Genomic DNA, 22,933 nt, shown 5'->3' on the forward strand with positions numbered 1-22,933 from the left:
ACGTGAACCGAACTGGAACTGCACTGCTCTGCTAATTTATTGTGGTGTCTACATACCCATCCACGTGGTTTCAATTGACGCCATACTGAAATCTGTGCAGCTAAGTAGAATTTGTGGTGTCCTGTGTGAACGGTATCTTATGATGCCACTACAGCAAGTGAAGGTCTATGCAGCAAGTCAAGTTGTGGCGCCACATTAGATGCGTGTGTGAAGCTGACTCCACATTTGGTTTGTCGCCAACTCGTTTGTGTTTCAGATGTTCACTTTGCTCGGTTTCCTCCTCTTTGGACGCATCTGTACGTGCGGGTCAGTGATCACGTGGTGTCAATATGAATTTAGTGGCGGTTTGTGTACTGTTTTGAATTGTGCGTTATTACTGCGGCAACAACCATGCTGTGCCTGCGTAAGTTTAGTAATTACAGCGCGTGCTTTTATTATGTCTACAGATTTAATTTTGAAGTTGGCTAGTTTATGAAGCTACGAGGAAAAAAAATCTAATAATCTCATCTTGTAACACGCAGACCACAGTGTTAATACTTCACTAAATGAAGGAAGAAAGGCAGGTCTTTAAATTAAACGTGTACAGTACTTGGAAACTGTACTATGCACAAGCTTTCACTTTAATGTGCGCTACATAATTGTCATATTTAATACGCGCTGTTTTGTGGAATCCAGTCATTTCATTGGCTTCTAGAGGAAAGTGTTCGACGTGAAAAATATAACGAATGCATTTACGGCAGAGGGTCGAGAGCATGTTGTTACAGCATGATCAATCTCGTCCTGCTTGTCCGTACAAAGATCTGAAATAATAAATATAAAATAATTAAGGCCCGTGAATGTGGAAACGAGTTTACTTAAGTTAGGTGTTCTAAATATTGTCCAAAACTAACTTGTCTTGTGTGAATAACAAGTTAACGTTAAAAAAATTGTTATACATCAGTAGCAGCTTATGAGGCTTGTACAGGCTTCACCTCCATGATCTGATAAAGCTCTGGGTTACATTAAATATATTCTGTTACATAGACTCATTGTGAGGTCCTCCGTGAGGATATGAAGGATGACAAAAATGTGAAATGTGATTTCAGTATATTAGAGGCAGACACTATTGCTATCATTTCATCTACCACCTTTCCTCTTTATTTATTCTCTAGGGGAACATTTCATAATGGAACAGGATTTGTCATCATAATATAATGAAAATAAATACCTGAAATAAACTCTTAGTGTCCTTTTCTTTCCCAGGGTAAGGTTTGCATTTTCAATTGTGACTTTTTGCTGGAGGAAATTGAAGTTCTTGCACATTGTAAAATACTTTCAGGTGACATTAATTAATGGTTTACACCAAAAAATGTTGGGATCTATGTTAATTGGTGCTGCATTTGGACACTGTTATTATGTCAATAATTTTCAGGCTGTAAGGATGTGCATCTGAATAAAAGCATTTTTCGTTTTGCTTGACCCATTTTGAATTAATTTGTTGTTGTGTCATCATTGGAAATACATTGTGCCGAAGGAGACTCAATAAATTAAGGGAAATGAAAATTGGCTGATTAGTTGCACATAGACAAAAGCTGGACATTAATAACATGAGATTGCTAGCAACAGATGTAGACAGACCAAGAAATATTAGATAGGTCACTTTATCTTTCACATTCTAAGTGTTGCAATGAAAGTGTTGGAGATGAAAATGTCGAAAGGTTGTCTTCTCCTGTGTTTGCATTCACAAATGTCTCGCTGAGGGGGAAATATGTTTGTTGCACGGAAGCATGTAATTCACATAATGCGGTATTCTTTTTTTGAATCTTGTAGACAGCTTATTACACAGTGGGGCATATGGACTTTAGCCTCACAGTATGTTTACTCTCAAAGTTTGTTGTGAACAATCATAGTTTGAAAACATTAACATTCCTAAATGGAAGAAAGGAGAAATTTACTGTGTCCATCACTCAGCTTTAGTATTACACAGAAAGCAGTGAGGTATTTGTGTGTAAAAATATTAGACTGCCTGCCCAGTGGTGTAAATAATGTAATTTTACTAACTTCAAATGGAAACTGAAACCATTTCTGCTTGACAGCTACTGCTACTGCACAGAAGAATATCTGAATAAATGGTGGCATTGGGTATGTGGAAAGGAAAAAGAAACAATTTAAGACATTGTGTAAACAGCCAACATGTTGCTATACTTTCCACTGAGATGTAGTGCCTGCTATAATTTTGAAACTGACTGAGTCCTTGTCATAGATAACTTAACTCATTGTGTTGTTTCTACCTGTCTCTAGAAAGTGGTTTGTTATTAGTTCTTCGACTAAAATTAGATTTTTCCACAGCAGTTTGACCTTCAGTATCCATGTCGTATAAATTGCCTTTCCCTTTCAGTCATTGTGCAGATTTTACTAGTGTAATCTGCAAGCTGTGGCTAAGAATAAAACTCTAGTAATCAACTTTGATAAGTGATTCTGTCAGTGCATTCCCAGGACTACATTTGAGAATGCCTCATCAATCAATCATGTGTATTTCAACTGAGTGTGGGGGATTCAGATTGTGTGTTCTTATTATTCATGCTTAAAGTATATTAAACATGTCACAATTTCAGACCACAAATAATAAAGACAGACTTTCTTCCCCCTCTTTCTGCCCCCCCCCCTTGTCTCTCTTTTCCTCTTCCTTGCCCTCCCCACCCCCCCACACACCCTTCTCATCACCACAGTGGGTGGCTCCCCTCTCACTCACCCTGGTCTATGAGTCAACTGATCCTCTTTCCCAACTTTTCTATCTGGGAAAGGAACTAAACTTCTAAAAACCACGTAAGTTTTTTGTGCTTTTAAATTTAGCTGTTGACAGCACTTGCATTTTCCCTCATGAAGGCAAGTCATACTGTCACTTGGAAATTAAATACTTTTTATGCTAGTGTTAGGATACTTTGATGGTACCATTTTTGTAATATATTAGGGTTGATTTGGTGCTGTGTTCACGCTATAAGGGAAGTGAACTTTGCTTACACCTATACCGAGTCAGGGACGTCAGGTCCTGAAATGCCATATTTGATTTTAAAAAAAGTAAATGTAGTGTGAGAAGTAATGAACTAGCAATGATAAAGCATGTTGAGGGCCATAGCAGTATGCATAATGGATGTTTTTCACAAACTTTGTATGGTAAACTTTCCATATTGCTGAGAAGTGAAAGTGTGGAAAAAGGGTTGTCTACACAGTTCAAAACATGAACCTTCATTTGTTAGAGAAAAAATATATACACAAACAATATTTAGAAGGCAGTAGGCTGCATAGGGGTTTTATTTTTAGGAACCAAATAAAGTCAATAACGACAGTTTTTCTCCTAGGGTGGTGCTGAGTTTTTCCACTGTTAAAAAAATGCTTTTTATCAAAATTGTTACAGCTGTTTATTTTCTTATTTGTGGACAGTGCAGGTTTTTCCCACTTGCTGTGAAACCTAAGTTGTTTTCACCTTCATTTAGCCTGTTTGCTGAAAAACACACACAAAAAAGATTTAAGCTCTTATATCGTGGAAACATAGCTAACAATGCAATAACTGATGATATGCCACAAAAACATAACATCAACTGCTGTAACATGATGGAGGATGGCAAAAATTGGTAAACTTTTGACAGTAAACAGGTGATGCCACTTCCCCACAAAAGCATCATCAGACCTCTCTTTCCAAGAAACCTCGTTGTTGACATCCCGTTCATTTGACATCTGTGTAAATGCTACAGTTTGAAATGTGCTGTGGGAAGTTTCAGCATTCCGTTCCTTGAAGTATCAATTGATGTTTACACTCCCAACATGTGTATCTGACAAGAACCATTCAGATAATTATATCTTGACACATTCCAGCACAAGTGTTTGTTCTGCCTGAGTTTGCCGCTAGAATAGAGTAGGTGGTACCTCGCTGAGTATGGATGCAGGATTATCCATTCTAAGGCAGAAAAAACAAAAATGATGCACCACCAAGGAATTATCTGAGTGGGATGGATATCAGTAGAGGTGATGTACATACGAGGTGCGACAATAAAGTAATGAGACTGATGTGAAAAAAAAAGTTACTTACCGTTTTAGTCAAGTTGAGTATGGTCTCCTTCAAAGTAGTTCCCTTCTGATTGCACACACTTTTTCCAGCACTTCTGTCATTGATGGTAACATTTCTGGAACTCATCTTCGGTAATATCCTCCAAAACCCTCATCACAACTTTTTGGACATCTTGTGTTGCTTGAAAATGGTATCCCTTGACTGCTGTTTTGACTCTTGTAAATAGAAAAAAGTTGCATGGAGCAATATCTGGTGAATAAGGTGGCTGATGGGATGGCGCATTATCATGATGCAGAATCCAATTATCAGCAATGTTGACACGGACACGAAGAACTCTTTTATGAAGTCTTTCTAAAATTTCTTTATAGTAATATTGGTTAACTGTTTGTCCAGGAGGCACCCATTTATGAACAATTCCCTTGGAATCAAAGAAGCACACAAGCATGCATGTCACTTTTGACTTCGACATGTGAGCTTTTTTTGGTTTGGGTGATCCCTTTGAGCACCATTACGAACTTTGGCGTTTTGTCTCTGGATCATACTGAAAAAACCGACTTTGATCCCCGGTGATAACATGGCTCAACAATTCTGGATCGATTTCCATCTGCTCTAACAGATCGGCTGCCACATTTCTCCGTGTTTCTCGCTGTTGTGGTATGAGATTTTTTGGGACCGTTTTTGGACAAATCTTTCTCAGACGAAGATTTCAGTTATTACTAAACGAACCGTTTCTCAATTGATGTTCAGTTCTTCTGAAATCATTTTTTGATAATCTTAGATCAGATCGTACGAGTTCACGCACACTGGCCAAGTTGACATCGATCCATGAGGTTGATGGTCGTCCACTGTGATCTTCATCTTCAACATTCGTTCTGCCTTCACTAAACATTTTATGCCAACGAAAAACTTGAGCTCTTGACATAACCTCCTCTCCAAAAGTCTTCTGAAGCTTACTATAAGTTATCATCGCATTTTCACTCAATGTAATGTAAAAAGAAATGGCATACCGTTGCACAATATCAGGCGGTTCCATTTCCGTGATGAGAGACACAAACACGTGTTAACTCATTACAACACAACTCACTACTGAGCAGTTGCATCGATGTGCCGCTTGGACTAGAAGTAGCTTATAGACCAAGGTCAAAGATATTGTGCCTGCGCAAGCCTGCAGGGTAGTCACATCTTCCAAGGAAAATCAGTCTCATTACTTTATTGTCACACCTCGTATACAGCCAGACAAATAGTGTTTCAGAAAAAATGGATGATTTAATCAAGAGAGAGAGCTTCACAAATTGAGCAAGTCAGTAATGCATTGGTCCACTTCTGGCCCTAATGCAAGCATTTATTCAGCATGGGATTGATGGAGTGAGGTGTGATATTGTGCCAAATTCTTTGCAGTCAGTTCCGTGTTGAATTGTCAAAATCCTGAGGTGGTTGGAGACCCTATTCATAATGCTCCAAACATTCTGAATTGGGGAGGCATCTACCGACCTTGCTGGACAAGGTAGGATTTGGCAAGTGCGAAGACAAGCAGTAGACTGTCATGCCTTGTGCAGGTGGCATTATCTTCGTGAAATGTAAGTCCAGAATGGCTTGCAATGAAGAGCAACACAATGGGCGAATACAGTATTGTTCACATACTGCTGTGCTGTAAGTGTTTCATGGACAGTAACCAAATAGGTCCTGCTGTGAAAAGAAATGGCATCCCAGACCCACTAGCCCCAGTTGTCGGACTGTATGGCGGGCAACATTTGGGTTGGTATCCCACCATTGTGCAGAGTGTCTTCAGTCACATACCTCTGGTGGATATTTGGGCTCAGTTCAAATTGGGTCCCATCACTGTAGTCAATTATACTCCAGTCAGTGAGATTTCAGGCCCAAGACATGTCTGGAGATGCCGCGGGCAGCGGTGAAATATGAACCTGTCTATTGCCCATCATAAGGTCTGACAGCCAAGGGTGATGGCCTGGGGTGTCATTTCTTTTCATAGCAGAATCCCTTTGGTCATCATCCGTGCCACCCCTTAGCACAGCAGTACACTGACAATATTTGGCGCCTGTTTTATTGTCCTTCATGGCAAGCCATCCTGGACATTTCATTTCAGCAAGGTAATTTTCTTGCTACATGGTGAGAGTTGTTACTGATTGACAAACCCTACCTTGTCCAGCAAGGTTGCTGGATCATCTCCCCAATTGAGATGATTTGGTGCATTATGGGCTGGGCCCTCGAACCAGCTCGGGATTTTGATGATCTAAAACACCAGTTGGACAGAATTTGACACAATCCAGCAACTCAAACAATGCCAAGCTGAATAACTACTTGCATAATGGCCAGAGGTGCTCACTTTTTGAAACTCTTCGCTTTGATTGCCATTTTTTTTGTTTTCCATCTTTCCGTTAGTTGCTCTAAATTTGTCTTGGTATGTACCGTCTATCCAACTAATTGAAGGCAGTTTGTGTATTGCCATATGCATTTTGCTTCTTTAATTTGGCAAGCATCATCAGTGGTCTGAAATACATGTTTTCTTTTATACATACAATAAATGTATTATGTGGTAGATACAATATGCTGCTATATTACATTTTGTCATGATATTTTTTTGTTTTTTTGAAGCAACTTTTGTAGCACAAATTCCGCAACGTGAACTTATCGTTCATTGTTACTTAGGATTTCCAGCACAGTTAGCTCGTGTGTGGTCCTGGAAATGTATTCGTTAGTTTCCATACTCCAGCTGGCGTTCTTTCACCTGCTTTTGTCACCTTGCATATATCACTTGCACTTTTCCATTTTGTGATCAACATGTGTGTGTTTTCGGCGTGTAGTGTTGCCAACTACTGTTGTGTGTTTGTCTTTTGTTTGTTTGTGTTGTGTTTTGGTTTGATATTTTTCGTGTGTGTGTGTGTGTGTGTGTGTGTGTGTGTGTGTGTGTGTGTGTGTGTGTGTGTGTGTGTGTTTTTCATCCACCAAAACTGCTTTTGGATGCGAAACACATTGAAGAAACATACAAAGAATTTGAAATTTTCATGTATGTGACTGAAAACTGTGACTGCGTGCTTAATCACTGTGATAATTTTCCCAGCGGTGGCAAACTGTCAGAATTATTAAAACAGACGTCAGCTTACAAAAAAGCTGATGATAACTGAGTTCAGATGATCAGGCAGAATTGTTAAAGTCTACATCTACATCCATACTCCGCAAGCCACCAGACGATGTGTGCCGGAGGGTACCTTGAGTACCTCTATCAGTTCTTCCTTCTATTCCAGTCTCGTATTGTTCGTGGGAAGAAGGACTGTCGGTATGCTTCTGTGTGGGCTCTAATCTCTCTGATTTTATCCTCATGGTCTCTTCATGAGATATACGTAGGAGGGAGCAATATACTGCTTGATTCCTTGGTGAAGGTATGCTCTCGAAACTTCAACAAAAGCCCATACCGAGCTACTGAGCGTCTCTCCTACAGTCTTCCACTGGAGTTTATCATCTCCGTAACGCTTTCGCGATTACTAAATGATCCTGTAACGAAGCGTGCTGCTCTCCGTTGGATCTTCTCTCTCTCTCCTATCAACCCTATCTGGTACGGATCCCACACTGCTGGGCAGTATTCAAGCAGTGGGCGAACAAGTGTACTTTCCTTTGTTTTCGGATTGCATTTCCTTAGGATTATTTCAATGAATCTGTCTGGCATCTGCTTTACCGACGATTAATTTTATACGGTCATTCCATTTTAAATCACTCCTAATGCGTACTCCCAGATAATTTATGGAATTAACTGCTTCCAGTCGCTGACCTGCTATATTGTAGCTAAATAAGGGATCTTTATTTCTATGTATTCGCAACACATTACACTTGTCTACATTGAGATTCAATTGCCATTCCCTGCACCATGCGTCAATTCGCTGCAGATCCTCCTGCATTTCAGTACAATTTTCCATTGTTACAACCTCTCAATATACCACAGCATCATCTGCAAAAAGCCTCAGTGAACTTCCGATGTCATCCACAAGGTCATTTATGTATATTGTGAATCAGCAACTGTTTGTGAATACATAGACTTGTTGGTAACAAAATTACTGGCACTTAAACCACACTCATTTATACCTGTCAGTCAAAATCATTGAAAAAATTGAAAGAAAATCTTACCCCATAAAAAGCAATTGTGTTACTGGACTTTGGTGAAAATTACAGTTTTGTAATTCAGAATGAAATTCAGAGTTACCACTGCACAAGAAGCAGCTGTACAATCCATCCCATGTGTGTTCATTTGGTAAATGGAGAAAGTAAATTGGTAATAGTGAACTGCTGCTTTATAAGTGATGATTTGGAACATGATGTAGGATTTGTAAATGCTGTCCAAAAAGAAATGGGTAACTGGCTGGCAGAGCATTACCCACAAGCGAAGAAAGTCCATTCTGTAACTGATGGATGTGGTGCTCAATGTAAGTATAGAAAAAGCTTTAAAATTTGTGTGAGCATAAAAACATTTTTTTAATTGATGCTGAGCATTCCTTTTTTGCTACTAGACGGTAAATCTGTGTGCGATGGTTTGGGAGGAACTATAGAATGTATATAGAGAAGAGTTGGTCGTCGACTAGCAGATGATGCACAAATAAAAACTGCATGTGGTGTTTGCGATTTCTGCTATGCTAATATTGAAAGATGTTTTTTTCATTTCTTAGAGAAAGATTTCCTACACAAGAACACCGAAGAGATTTTCTACAACCCGCAGAATACCTGGTATCAGGAATTTTCACAATTACAAACCACTTTCTTGCGATTCTTTAGAGCTTAGAAGAGTAACTTCTTCTGCCTCCCTTGATTTTTTTCATCCAATGAAAATGCTGCACAATGGACATGCACTTGCCCTCAACAAAATTTTTTTGTAGCAGCTGTATAAGATGACAGGCAGTACTTTGCCTTTGTCAGAAATGTCTATGGTAAAGGAGACTGTGTTGAATTACTTTTTCTCTACCCACATGTACCAACAGTGTCATTCTTTTGGCCTGAGAAGGAAGACTCGTGTGCCTTTGGGATATATTTTATGTGCTGTTGGTGTACCTAAATCATCATCATTAGGCAGAATATATTAAGCCAATGAAAAAGATATGAAGTTAACAGAATATAATTTGTCACAGTGGATTAAAAACGGAGATGCTCTTAAGAAGTTTCATTGACAGTTTCAGGGATCTTCACTGCTGAATCTGTATATTTTAAATTAACATTAGTGTGGCTAGAATAATTGTTGTTTATTTCGGGCATCAAATTAGCGTCTTTAAAGTTAACCCGTGTAATGAAAATGTCTCAAATGAAGTTATAACTTTTGCCTCTGTACCTTCATGAGGCAGCTTCACTACAGGTTGTCGGTTTACAGAATTTGATTTGAATGATCTTTTGAACAATGATGTGATATATGTTAAATGTCCAATATCTATCAATACTCAGGGCGCTGCTTCTTTTTTCTTTTTTAAAAAATATCAGTTTCGATAAAAAGAAATCTTGTACCAGCTGTCAGTGGTTTACGAATTGTTTGGACCACAACAGCTTAAGTTAATTTTGTACATTCCCCAAAGTCAAGAATAGTTATTAATTTTTTTCCAGTAAAGATACATCTCTTCTGTGACATATTAGGAAATATGACACTGATGTATTGGAAATAAGATACTTTCTGTTAGTATTATTTTTGTCTGAAGTAATGTAATCCAAATGACAAGCTTCGGTTTTGGCTTTTACATTTGTAAAAATTTTCCTTTTTCTCCCCTCAAACTACATGGTGGAGAAATTTTGCATTTTACCATGCAGAAAGTAACAAGTAGAAAAATTTTCGTGAAAATCTGAAGCAGTGGATGTCAGGTATGGATGATATTTCTTAGAATTTTTTTTCTATCACAACACAATGTAGTTTGATTTCAGATTTATTTGTGTGTCCATTAACAGAAGACCCATTACTAATTTTATTTTATTACAAAGTGTACTGTCTTGGGAATTATCTAAGACCAGTTATGAGTGCCCAGCATGTTGGAGAAATGTAATACAGGCATTTTTCAGTGTGTCTGTACTTTTTCTGGAAATTGGAAAGTCACACACATCTTTTTTTTTTGTATTGTTCTTTGTAACTTTACTGCTTAAATAATTACATATCTGTTAAATATGTGCTTCTCTTAACTTACAAAATAAAAAATCCAAATGAAAAGCTTCATAAACGCCTGAGTTATGTGCATTTATATAAAAAAAGTACCCTTTTGCACTGACACTCTTGCAGAGTGCAGTTATCAGAATATCACTGCATTTAAAATTTGATACTAAAAAAAGTTTCAGTCTGAGATCAAAAAGATTTTGTATAAGTTCTTATGTTATAAGTATAAGAAAATGTGCAAAGTTTCATGAAAATATGAGGTGATGGGTGACATGACGTGCGTGATTTGATGTGGAATGACCCCGCAGAGTTATTTATTGAGGTTTGACTTGGGATTTCCAAGCCCCAAAATTTAATTAAAAATTGTGAATTTCACATATTACTTGACTATTCACTAGTACTTCATGAAAATGCACTTTTTTTCATTATATTACCTCTCAGATATAATATAAATTAAATAATCTGACCATTGATGAAAAAAGATTAAAATTAATTGGGGTGGGGGGGAGGGTTGAACTGTCTGCTCATCCCCAACCCCCAAACAGGCAGCCTACCGCCGATAGCTTCACACATATACATAAAGTACCTAATAATACCAGAGAAGGAAAGTTGCTACTCACCATATAGTGGAGATGCTGAGTCGCGATAGGCACAATAAAAAGATACACACGTGCATATAAATGCAACTTGCACACACAGGGAGCTGAGACCACACTGCAAACAGCAGCACCAGTGGCAACTGGGATGCTGGGGAGTGATAGTAGGGTGGGAGTGGCGCACAGTCAAGTGTTGCAGTTTAGATAGAGGGCAGGAGAGAAGGTGCGGAGGGGGGAGGGGCTAAGTGCGGAAAGGAGATAATTAAAAGAAATTAAAAGACTCGGTGTGGCGGTGAAATGATGGCACAGTAACCGGCCACGATGGGGCGTCCTGGGTGATTGGTTAGTGTGCTCCCACTGAGAGAATCTCTGCTCTCGTAGACCTACACCTTCAACGTATTACCCAGAACCTACTCTCCTATATAAAAGATACCCAACCATTTCCTCGACCGACTCTCCACAGTTCCTGTCCCTTTACCTCACGGTGCCCTGCTCGTCACTATTGATGCCACCTCCCTGAACACTAACATTCCTAATGCCCATGGCCTTACTGTTGTCGAACACTACCGTTCCAGACACCCTATGGATTCCAAACCAACAACCTCCTTTCTAGTCTCCTTGACCAACTGTATCCTCACCCACAATTACTTCTCCTTTGAAGGCATTACCTGCAAACAAATCCGTGGTACGGCTATGGGCACCCGCATGGCACCATCCTATGCTAATCTATTCATGGTCCATGTAGAGGAATCCTTCCTAAAAACCCAGAATCCTAAACCCCCTCACCTGGTTCAGATTCACTGGTGACATCTTTGCTATGTGGATTGAAGGTGAGGACACGTTATTCACATTCCTCCAGAACCTCAACTACTTCTCCCCCATTTGCTTCACCTGGTCCTACTCAGCCCAACAAGCCACCTTCCTAGATGTTGACCTTCACCTCAGACATGGTTACATCAGTACCTCCGTCCATATCAAACCTACTAACCACCAGCAATACCTCCACTTCGACAGCTGCCAGCCATTCCATACCGAGAAGTCCCTTCCGTACAACCTAGCCACTCGTGGTCGTCGCATCTGCAGTGACAAGCAGTCCCTCTTAAACTATACTGAGGGCCTCACTGAAGACTTCACTGACCGTAATTATCCTCTCATCCTTGTACAAAAACAAATCTCCCGTGCCTTATCTTTCCAGTCTCCCACCACCTCTCAAAGTCCTACAGTCTGGCCACTGAGGAGCATTCCCCTCGTGACCCAGTATCATCTGGGACTGGAGCAACTGAATTACATTCCGCCCCAGGGTTTCGATTACCCCTCGTCGTGCCCTCAAATGAGTAAATGTCCTACCCACTATCACTCCCACCCCTCCTACCGTGGTATTCCACCGAACCTACACAATATACTCGTCCATCCTTACACAACCCCCAATCCCTTACCTCATGGGTCATACCCCTGTAATAGACCTAGATGCGAGACCTGTCCCATACATCCTCCTACCACCACCTACTCCAGTCCGGTCACTAACATCACCTATCCCGTCAAAGGCAGGGCTATCTGTGAAACCAGTCATGTGATGTACAAGCTAAGCTACAACCTCTGTGCTGCATTATATGTAGGCATGACAACCAACAAGCTGTCTGTCTGCATGAACGGCCACCGACAAACTGTGACCAAGAAACAAGTGGACCACCCTGTTGCTGAACATGCTGCCAAACATGATATCCCTCATCTTAATGACTGCTTCACAGCCTGTGCCATATGGATCCTTCCCACCAACACCAGCTATTCTGAATTGCGCAGGTGGGAACTTTCCCTGCAATACATCCTATGTTCCCGTAACTCTCCTGGCCTTAACCTTCATTAGTCACTGTCCTCACCCATCCAGCCCCCTCCCTGTTCCCATTCCAGCACTACACAGCCCTCATTTCACTGCCACACAGGGTCTTTTAATTTCTTTTAATTCTCTCCTTTCCCCCTCCCCCCTCTGCACCTTCTCTTCTGCCCTCGGTCTAAACTGCAATACTTGACTGTCCGCCACTCCCACCATACTATCCCCCCCCCCCCCCCCCCCCCCAGCTTCCTCCTTAGCCCCACCCAGTTGCCACTTCCATCATGCACTGGTGCTGCTGGTCGCAGTGTGGTCTCAGCTCTCTGAGACTGCAGGTGTGTGTGTGTGTGTGTGTGTGTGTGTGTGTGTGTGTGTGTGTGTGTGTGTACTGCTGATGAAGGCCTTAATGGCCGAAAGCTGTAATTGTGTGAATCTTTTTATTGTGCCTATCGCGACAAGGCATCTCTGCTATATGGTCAGCAGCAACTTTCCTTCTCTGGTATTGTTACATTCCATCCTGGATTTTTCATTGTTTGATTAAAGTACATAGTACATGTGTAAAATCTTTCTTGCGATTTCCTCAGAATTGTCAGAGTAGTGCCCCGTACTACTTGAACATTATGTTGTTTTAATGGCCTACTAAAGGTGTAAAAAGTCAATATTTTTCTTAAGTTATTTCTTCTTGTGTACCATGTTTTCTGTCTCTTCGTAGTCTGATTGAAGCATTTGTCTGCACATTGATATTTTGACTTATTACTGTAACACAGTGTTGTAAATTTGCTTGAAACAAATTAGCTCTCTTATTGAACATGTATTTAGTTCACTAAGGCTCATTTCCATAATCCTTGACCCGAATTTATTAGCCTCTGTTCCAAACATTCTCCTGTGTTACCTCACCAAGATATTAAAATTTATCGGTTTTCTTAAATTTTTCATATCTTGTCCCCATAAAACTTCCTGGGTAGTACATGGTATCCTTTTTTACAGGTGGTCTCAACTGCTTCTGCCACGATTTGACATCTAACAACTTTGAGGCTTCGCCTTCGCTGAGCTGCACGAATCTCATTCTCAGCAGAAGCATCAGCTGCCGTGATAAGGTGTTGCTCCACTGTGACACGCCTCAGGTACTGTACACACAAACCCAGGCCCGACACCTGTCAAGTCTGCCACAGTGGTGAGTAGGCTGTTCAATTTGTAACCCAAGTAATCAGTGCACCATCTCAGCTGCCAGCATTTTTATTTATTTATTGATTGTGCCAGAAGCATTCATACGTTGAAGAGCTATGCAGTAACTTAGTGGTATTAAAACAGAAGTATCCAATAAGTTACATACCTTTGTAATGATTTTTATTTATTGATTTATTGTTCAGCTAAATCAATATATACAAGATGTAGCCTTTCTGAGTTATTAGATACGTTTTTAAGAGGTGTTTCCATGCATCTCTGTTAGCTGCTGTCTTTTGAAAGTTGAAGCCTGCAACTTCCCCGAGTTCCTTATCCCAGCGATCACATGGTACCCCTGGTGGTCTTAGTTTTTCTCTGGGACTCCACTCTAAAACTGATTTTGTCCATCTTCCATCCTTCGTTTGGTTAGTATGTCCTGCCCACTGCCATTTTAGTCTTAACCAGTTCTATAATATCTTTTACTCCTGTTATTGCTCGTATGTCTGGGAGATTCCATGGTGACTCAAGTTACATTTTGAAATCAGTGTTTTATTATGTTGTCTTCTTATCAATGTATAAACCCTTATCTTCTTTTGTAAATCACCATTATAAATTATGTTATTCAGGCAAAGATCTTGAAGTGTTATTTAAGCAGGGAAGAGCATTAAAATTAAAGAACACGAATGTAATTTTTGTTGTGACTCGTGTTACAAATTTGGGACATCCTATTCCTAATGTGCATCTTAGGGCAAAAGTGTCCTCAGACTATCTGGAGTATGCCTCTGGTTTTTGACACAGAAAATGCATGTTAGGTTGGCATTCAAATGACAGTGTTACAGATTTCTAAAAATATTTATACCATGTGAAATAATGTAATATTCTGAAAAAGGCATGTGACTCATGTTACTTGCTACTTCTTGTCGGAAAAACTTTTTTCCTACAAGCAGAGAAATGAAAATATGACATTATGTGCCAAATAAGGTAACCTTAACATTAACATTTCACATTTCACACACTATGAAAAATTATAAGAGCATCACATCTGGGAAAATGAACTTTAAATTCAGTTAAGTCAGAGAACTGAAAATATCCTCTTGCATTGACAACAGCAAGTTCATTAATTTTCTTTATAATTTCGTCACATTTTACAGGTCATTTCCAATTGCGACCAGCACACTCCATTGCATTGATTAAGTAAGAATTTCCAAAAACTGCATTTACTTCTCCAGCATTGAATTTACTGTGATATTCTGCTTAGTACCAGTCTCCAATCTTCACACTTCCTATAGTTTCTTCAATATGATGACCTGCAGCAGCAAAATTTTTTGGAAACAGGAGATACTTTTGTAGTATTCCTTTCTGGGAGTGAAAGCATTGAATGCTTTTTATGTTTGGTACTGATGGTGCTGAAGAAAATATTGGAGCCAGATTAAGTTTCACATTGATATGTTCAGGAAGTGCATTAATTTTCCTAAAATATATTCTGAACTTTTGTGCTAACTTACCGAAAACATATACCAAAACTCGCCTGGCTTGAGAAAGCACGTAGTTATAGTTTTGTGCCTTTGAGCTGTCACTCGAGGATGCGGCCTCATCAGGTATTTCTTGAATGGGAAAGCCTTGTCTCCCTCAATCACAAAGGGTGCTGGCTTTCTTGAGGTAAAATAAAATGTGTGGGCACGAGACTTTTTGATGATTGTGATTTGGATTTGATATTGAATTGAAATTATTTTTTAGATTTTATCTAAACTTTTGAGTTCATGCTTTTAATAAATGACTGATTAATAAAGATTAAGATGAGCAAACTTTTTGTTCGCGTAGAAGTTACTTTAATATGAGCCAGTCTAGAAACACATTGCATTTAAATTGAAAACTGAAATAGTATTTTTGTATTTGCCTCAGCTAATATTTTTAACAAGCATGAGTTGTTTGTTATAATTTGCAACTGCCCACACACGTGTGAGAATTGTTCTTATTGCCGTTAACAAGTAATTGAAGTCAGAGTCGTGGCTCTGGATCTCGGCGAGTAACTGAAAATAAAAATCTTAAAAATTATGTTTCCTTCTACTGCATCAGGCGGCTGTGGAAAAATTTGTTATGTTTTGAGTGGGCGATGTCTTTGCTTCCACTACATTCGTGAATTAAAAATGCCACATAATGGCATCTGTTGCTGCAACGGCGCCTGCAACTGTTGAGCTGAAAATTACTCAGAATACTGATTTTAAAGGGAAACAGACATGACACAGGGTTCACCTTCTACAAATAAATGTGTACAATAACTTTTAAACTATTATAATACTGAATTAATATCACAAATGAGCATAAATTCGTCAGCAATTAACAAACATGACGGACCTCTACCACATCAGACAAAAGGAAAAAAAAGTAGAACAACTGACTGCTGTTCTTCTTCACATTAAACTTACATATATTATATTGTGCATAATTAGTAATCTTTGCAATCAAATATTGAAATTAACATTTTACTTAAAGATAATAAAAATTGTTCCTCCTGTGCGGCCAGTATCGCACTCAATATAATATTTCGCATTGAGATAAAAGCTCTCGTCCATATTAAATATTTTTATTATTTGATTTTAAGTTTTTTCAATATTTTCACTGGGGATGGCACAGCATGTCCGTATCAGGCAGGTTCCTGACAGTGGGCGCACAGGAGTTGTTCCTTATCTGTGCTTTGCCCAGATTGGACAGAAAAGGTGTGCTTGTGGAAGAGGGAGGTGCAACTATGTGCACATGCTTTCCATCAATTGCAGCAGTGCTAAAGGGGGAAATACCATAATTTCCAAAATTCGTCAGCAGTTGTTAGCGAGTGCTCTCTTGTAGGAGGAGGCATCACAACATTAGGCATGGTATCAGTAACTGCCCGGCACACCCCGTAGACAATCCTGTGCACTGTAGAGAGCCCTAGCCAAAAGCTGGAGGCTGTTGTCTGTAAAGAATCTCCTAGAAGGAGAAAAAGGGGAATTAACAAAAATATTAAATGACGTCTGAAAAGACTAACAGTCTCTCCTCCATTCATTAATTTTATGCCTGTCCGACAGAGTTCGGCAACTTTATAAGCTGAGGAAGTAAAGGTTGTGCAACATGTGTAATGGTCTGTCTTTGCCAAAACAATGATTGTTACTTTGCCTGTCATTGTTCTTATACTGACTATATTAAAAGTGTAAAAGTCACTCACAAATTCTGAATTATTTTGAAAATAAAATGCACAAGTTGTAAATGGTAGACTTAAATTTTAGGGCAATGAATAAACTGTGGGGGCTGCACAAAAGTAAACAAATACAAGGAAAGTGTTTACTAATGCATAATTTGGCAAACTTCTTGATGTTAATGCAAATTATGGAAATTGAAATTGTCACTAAATTGGCTGTCAAATATTTTTTAGGGCAAGCATAATTCATATATAATCAGTAATCAGATATGATGTGGGTACCTGGGGTGAGGGAACTATCAGCTCACAGATACAAGTCAGTGTGGGTGGGCTTCCTATAAAAAGAATGTCCCAATGTACCATCAATCTTCCTGTTGACCAAACATCAAGGAAGGGAAGGCATCCATTCTTTTCCACCTCCATAGTGAATTGAATATTCGGGTGGATTGAATTCAGATGTTCCAAAAACCGGTTTAAATTCTCACTACCATGAGGCCACACAACAAAAGTATTATCTACATATCTGAAAAAAACACGCAGGTTTCAAGGTCGCTGACTCCAGTGCACATTCCTCAAAGTCCTCCATAAACAAATTGGCCACAGTAGGTGACAACAGGCTTCCCATTGCAACTCCATCAACCTGTTCGTAGTACTGACCATTGAATAAAAAGTAAGTGGAAGTCAGCACATGTTGAAACAAATTTGGTAACACTAGTTCCTCTTCCCCGTATACTACTGTGGGTTCCTCTTCATAAGACAAACTTATCCTAATTCTTCCTCTTCTTTTATTGTACTACCCTCAGCAAACTTTAACCTCTTCTCTTCTCCCTTTCTTCCTTTGACCTTGATAGTACCTTCATCAAAACTCACTATCACTTCAACTTCATTCAACCAATCTATTCCTAAAATAATTGATGTGTTCAGTCCATCCACCACCAAAAATGTTGCTTCGTATTCTTCTCCCTCTATTTCGAAGGTAATCAACACTTGTTCTTTAATAGGTTTACTCCTTGCAACCAGTGCATTCACAATTCTCGCTCCACTCACTGGGAAACTAGGCAAGCTAATGTTTGCTTTCAGTACCTGTTCATGTAGCCTCTTGGATATTGCACATGCTTCACTTCCTGTGTCAACTAATGCCTCAATATTCAGTCCACATAGCACGATCCCTCTCATGGGTAGTATGGGTTCTTTGGGAATCCTACTTCTTTCCTCCAGTAGATCTCTTAGATCTCCACAGTTGTCGTGTCTTAGTAGGTTTATTCTGGTCCTTGTAGCTCTCACTCCGGACCGGACCTCATCTAGAGTGTCGTTCAGTTTTCTGGTCTCTCTGCCTCTTCTATATGCACAGATGGCCGAGTGCACCAATCTCGATTAACAGTTAACCGCGGTTAAGTCGATATATAATCCTGTTCAGCGCAGTATTCTGGTGCACCAACATCGATCAAAGTTAAACGAGGGAATCAACCGCGGTTATATTTAACCGGGGCTCTTTCCCGGTTTTCTCGACATAACTACGGTTTTGGAAGCATACGCTAGTAAGATGGCGGCGCGTTTTGATGTTATGGATGGCATTGAGGAAGATTTGTTATACCTTGACCATTTAAATCGTGTTGGAGTGATTGTGGAAAGGGGAAACCCTTTTGAAGATTATGGTGACAGGAAGTTTGAAGAGAGATTTCGTCTGTCAAAAGAAACAGTGTGGTGGTTATTAAATCAAATTAATGATAGGTTAGAATTTCCTACTGATCGGAATAACCCTGTTTCTCCGATAAACAGACTTTTGATTACTTTAAGGGCATATGCAACAGGTGCACTCAACATTCTTATTGGGGACAACAGTAATATACATCGTACAACAGCACAACGAATCATCAGTAATGTATCAGACATCATAGCATCACTGTCTCCTCGCATTATAAAATTTCCAACAAGAGAAGAAGTGCACTCTGTGATGTATGGTTTTAGTCAACTGGACCGATTTCCTGGCGTTCTTGGTACCTTGGATTGTACCCATATAAGAATTCAGTCTCCTGGAGGACATAATGCTGAACCTTTCCGCAATAGGAAATCATATTTTTCTTTTAACTGTCAAACCATTAGTGATCACAATTCGTTAGTAAGGGATATTGTCGCTCGATGGCCGGGCTCTGTGCACGACAGTACCATATTTCTCAACTGCGCTCGCAGAGCTCAATTTTAAAACGGCGAAATACCACAAGGTCACTTATTGAGAGATAGTGGTTATGCATGTAAATCCTACTTGTTAACTCCACTTCTAAATCCGCAAAATGAAGCAGAGCATCGGTATAACAGGTCTCGTATCAAAACTAGAAACACTGTTGAGAGAAAATACGGCATGTGGAAGAGAAGATTTCCCATATTATTTGTAGGAATAAGATGTAATCCACAGGAAGCAATGTCAATCATTGTGGGTACAGCTGTCTTGCATAATATTGCGAGGAGTTCAAGCAGTGATGAACCACCAGAAGATCCTGAAATTTCTCGACTTTTAAATCAGTTACGTGATGAGAGAGGCCTCAACATTGAAGACAACGAAGAAGTGCTACCTGGACAGCAGATGTATCGTGATGATACATTACCTGGAAGAGCAGTTCGCTGTGCTATAATTAATGAACATTTCCGATAATCTAACATAAATTCAGACATTGTTCGTAATGAAAAATTATGATTATAGTTATGGGATTTCGCCGTATTTTCAATTTTTCAGATTATTTCAGCATATAATCTATTTTGTTTCTGCTGTCTAGCGAACATAAAAGTACTCACTGAACCGGGTGTGTGATGCGAAATTTGAGGTTTTGTTGTGCGAGGGACAGGATGTGCTGCCTACAGACAATTACCCAGCTGCTGCTTTTCTGAGATATTTTTTTAGTGTGGAACTGTTGCTAATTCATTATTAAAGATATATTTCTTGCATCACATTGGTTGTGAAAGCAATGCTGTACTCTGTTATTTATATACATGTTCAGTTTCTGGGTATATACTTAAATTTGAGAACAAATGACTCCGTTACATTTAGAGAGTGTGAGAGTAAAAGCGAGTGGAATAAAATATCCATTATATTTCTGTATTATGTTCACTATAGATCCTAAACATCTCTTAAATTTTCTACTGTAACAACAAATATGTGAATGTCCAACAGTTTTGCAGTATTAAAAGAGCACATTCTTTATTATTAGAACCTTACAGTTTAGAGATTATTTTACTGCACTTCTCCTCATTAGTAATGCAGTCTTATCACCTAGATAAGCTTAAAATTGTGAATATGCAGTACACACATGGGCACAAAATAATCATTTGTGTAATAACATAAAGTGTCAGATTGGGATTGCTTATTTGTTAAATTGTTTCCATATTAATCACTACTCTTTATTTACAATATGATTTTCTTAAACATAAGTGTGTGTGGCCATAAGGTTGTGCAAAGAATTAAATTACGTTGTTAATTCTAGTCAGTCATGCGTGTAGCAGCACTTTACACAATATTATGCACAACTGTATGGCATTTAAAAAAATACATGAAATTGAAGACAAATTTGTGTTTAGAAATTGCCACCAAAAACAAGTTCTCATTGCTACAAAAGGCAATTGAATGTTGTCAGCAATGTCTAATACTTTGGGGACCAGTGCAAGAGTAATAATTAGTTAAGGAGTGTGCTACTTCGGAAGATATGAAAGCAGAACTGTAATGCTGTGAGTTGACAGTACAAAGTGTCATACTTTAAGTTATTACTGAAAACTCCCTCCCTCACCGTGTCACTGATATTGATGCAGTTTTTTCACATATTTAATGCTCACCTGTAGAGAAGGGAATTCCTTGTCATTGCATAGTGCCACAGAAAAATGCCTCACTACAAATACAGTTGTGGCAGAAGTTCTGGGTTGCCATCATAAACATTAGCAGGTGCAGAATATTGCTAAGAAAGCCACACATGCTATGACTACTATAGCAGAAACCAGTGACCCATCATAGGAATGCATTTCTGAAAATATCCTGCTACAAATTTTGCTGTGATAAAAGTTATGGGCTGACATTGTAAACATTAACAGGTGCAGAATATTGCTAGAGAAGCCACACAATTCTAATCTCACTACTGTCCATATTAGCAATGTATTATTCAATAATGCCTCTCTACAAATACTGTTATGATAAATGTTACAGGTTTCCACCACACACATTACCAAGTGGTGTGGTTAGGAAAGCCACATATGCTATGCTTACTTTTGCAGAAAAGAGAACCCACCACAGCAATGTATTTCTCAACATGCCTCACTTCAAATTGTATTGTCATAAAAGATATAGGTTCCCATTATAAACATTACCTGGTGCAGAGTATTGCACGGATAATGGCGCACACACAAAATTATGATTTGGAGCACTTTCCCTCATATTCTGGTACAAACAATGCAAAACATGATAACATTGGGCCTCATGTATGTAACGTTACAGCATGTATGTTCATTCCAAAGTTAGAGTAACAAGGATGCTTTATTACTATTATTTTGTTTCATTAACAGTCTACCTCATTGTTAAGTCATTTAAGTAGAAATTGGCACCTGACGCTATGGCTGCTGGCCTGCAACTGACATGTATCTTACTTGTGTAAACTGCAGTGTTGCTAATCTGTTTTTATATATGAAGTAATTCTAATTTTAAGTGATTGGATGAAACTTAGTCCAGACCAAATAAGCTGTAAGCAGATATTAGACAGACAACAACTAGGATAGAAGCAGTATCACTAACAGGACAAACACAGAGAAACAATTTGAACTGAGAGACAACTTTAATACATTAGACAAAATACAACACAGCACAAAAAATTAAAAAAATTCACTGTCACAGGAAAAAAAAAAGTCACGTGTCACTGGCATTTTTCTTCTTCCAGTACTTCAGTTTTTCTTTCAGGGCCAGAATCTTTAAATTTTTTATCCTCAGCTCCTTTTGGTGCTCTGCCTTCATCATGAGTAATTGGGCCTCCAGTAGTTCCACTCTCTTCTTGCACACATTGTCAATCACTGTTCCCGAACCTGATGGCCTTGGTTTTGCAGGCATCCTGCGACGATTCCATGTATTTTTTGGCGTGAAAATGTTTTTATTCGGTTGATCAGGAGACTGTGAAACAGGTTGCAACTGGGTGACATCCGCCAGAACATTATTTGGTGTCTCTTTACTTAATAATACGACAGGTGTGTGGGAAGTGCTAGGTTGTGTGCACTCTGCTAACTCGACAACTGAAGCAGGTGGCGTGTTCTCACTGCACTGCACTTCACTGCTCTCGGTATTGACAACATCCACAATCATGCTGAACTGTGCATCGGAATCATATGCATTTGTTAACGGTTTCATTGAGGAACCAACAATTTCTAATAGTTTAGCCCGATCATGGATCGTGGTTTTTTGGGTAGGCTTCCCCCCACCTGTTTTATACACTTCCACCTTTTCTTCTGCAAGGTCTTTTCGAAGTCTTCTTTTCATATTTTCATAACAGGTTTTCAGCCTGTCACAGGATCTTTCTGTCACACCTGAAATTAAATAAATGTAGTTTGTAGTACCATAAATTAATTCTTATATTATTTGCATTCATAAGTCCATTTTGCATTCTGAGGCTCTTAACTTATAACTGCAATAAACATCTAAGATCTGTATATGGCTTGTGTTTACATATCAGTTCATTAAAAAGAAAGTGGTATAGGCATATATGAAGAATACGGCACAGGGCTAAGTTAGAAACGTATGTTCACAATTTTCAACATAAAACCTTCCGTTAGTCACATAATATTTAGTTAACAGTAGCACGGCATTGGATTTTAAATTTAAAACTAACAAAACAATTCCAACCGTAAATGTGCATAGTCCTATCACGTATTTCAGTGGTACGCCAATAACAGTTTTAAATTTCAAACTAAAAGCCAGTGTGTCCCATATCCTATGCTTACGATGAACCTAGAAAAGTTATTTATTTATGAGTAAACTTAC

General features: G+C 39.0%; 1 protein-coding gene across 1 annotated transcript in view; it reads left to right on the forward strand.

Moving 5' to 3' along the window:
• Positions 1 to 361: 361 nt before the first annotated feature.
• The window catches only part of LOC126109457 (uncharacterized), a 196,281-nt gene continuing 173,709 nt past the window's right edge, over positions 362 to 22,933 (forward strand). Inside the window, exons 1-2 of the mRNA XM_049914486.1 lie at positions 362 to 403; positions 13,584 to 13,720. Of these exons, the coding sequence (XP_049770443.1) occupies positions 391 to 403; positions 13,584 to 13,720 (150 nt within the window). The 5' untranslated portion in view covers positions 362 to 390. The remainder of the gene's footprint in view (positions 404 to 13,583; positions 13,721 to 22,933) is intronic.

Source organism: Schistocerca cancellata, chromosome 12, assembly GCF_023864275.1.
Source record: "Schistocerca cancellata isolate TAMUIC-IGC-003103 chromosome 12, iqSchCanc2.1, whole genome shotgun sequence".
In the NCBI taxonomy this organism is placed as follows: Eukaryota; Metazoa; Arthropoda; class Insecta; order Orthoptera; family Acrididae; genus Schistocerca; species Schistocerca cancellata.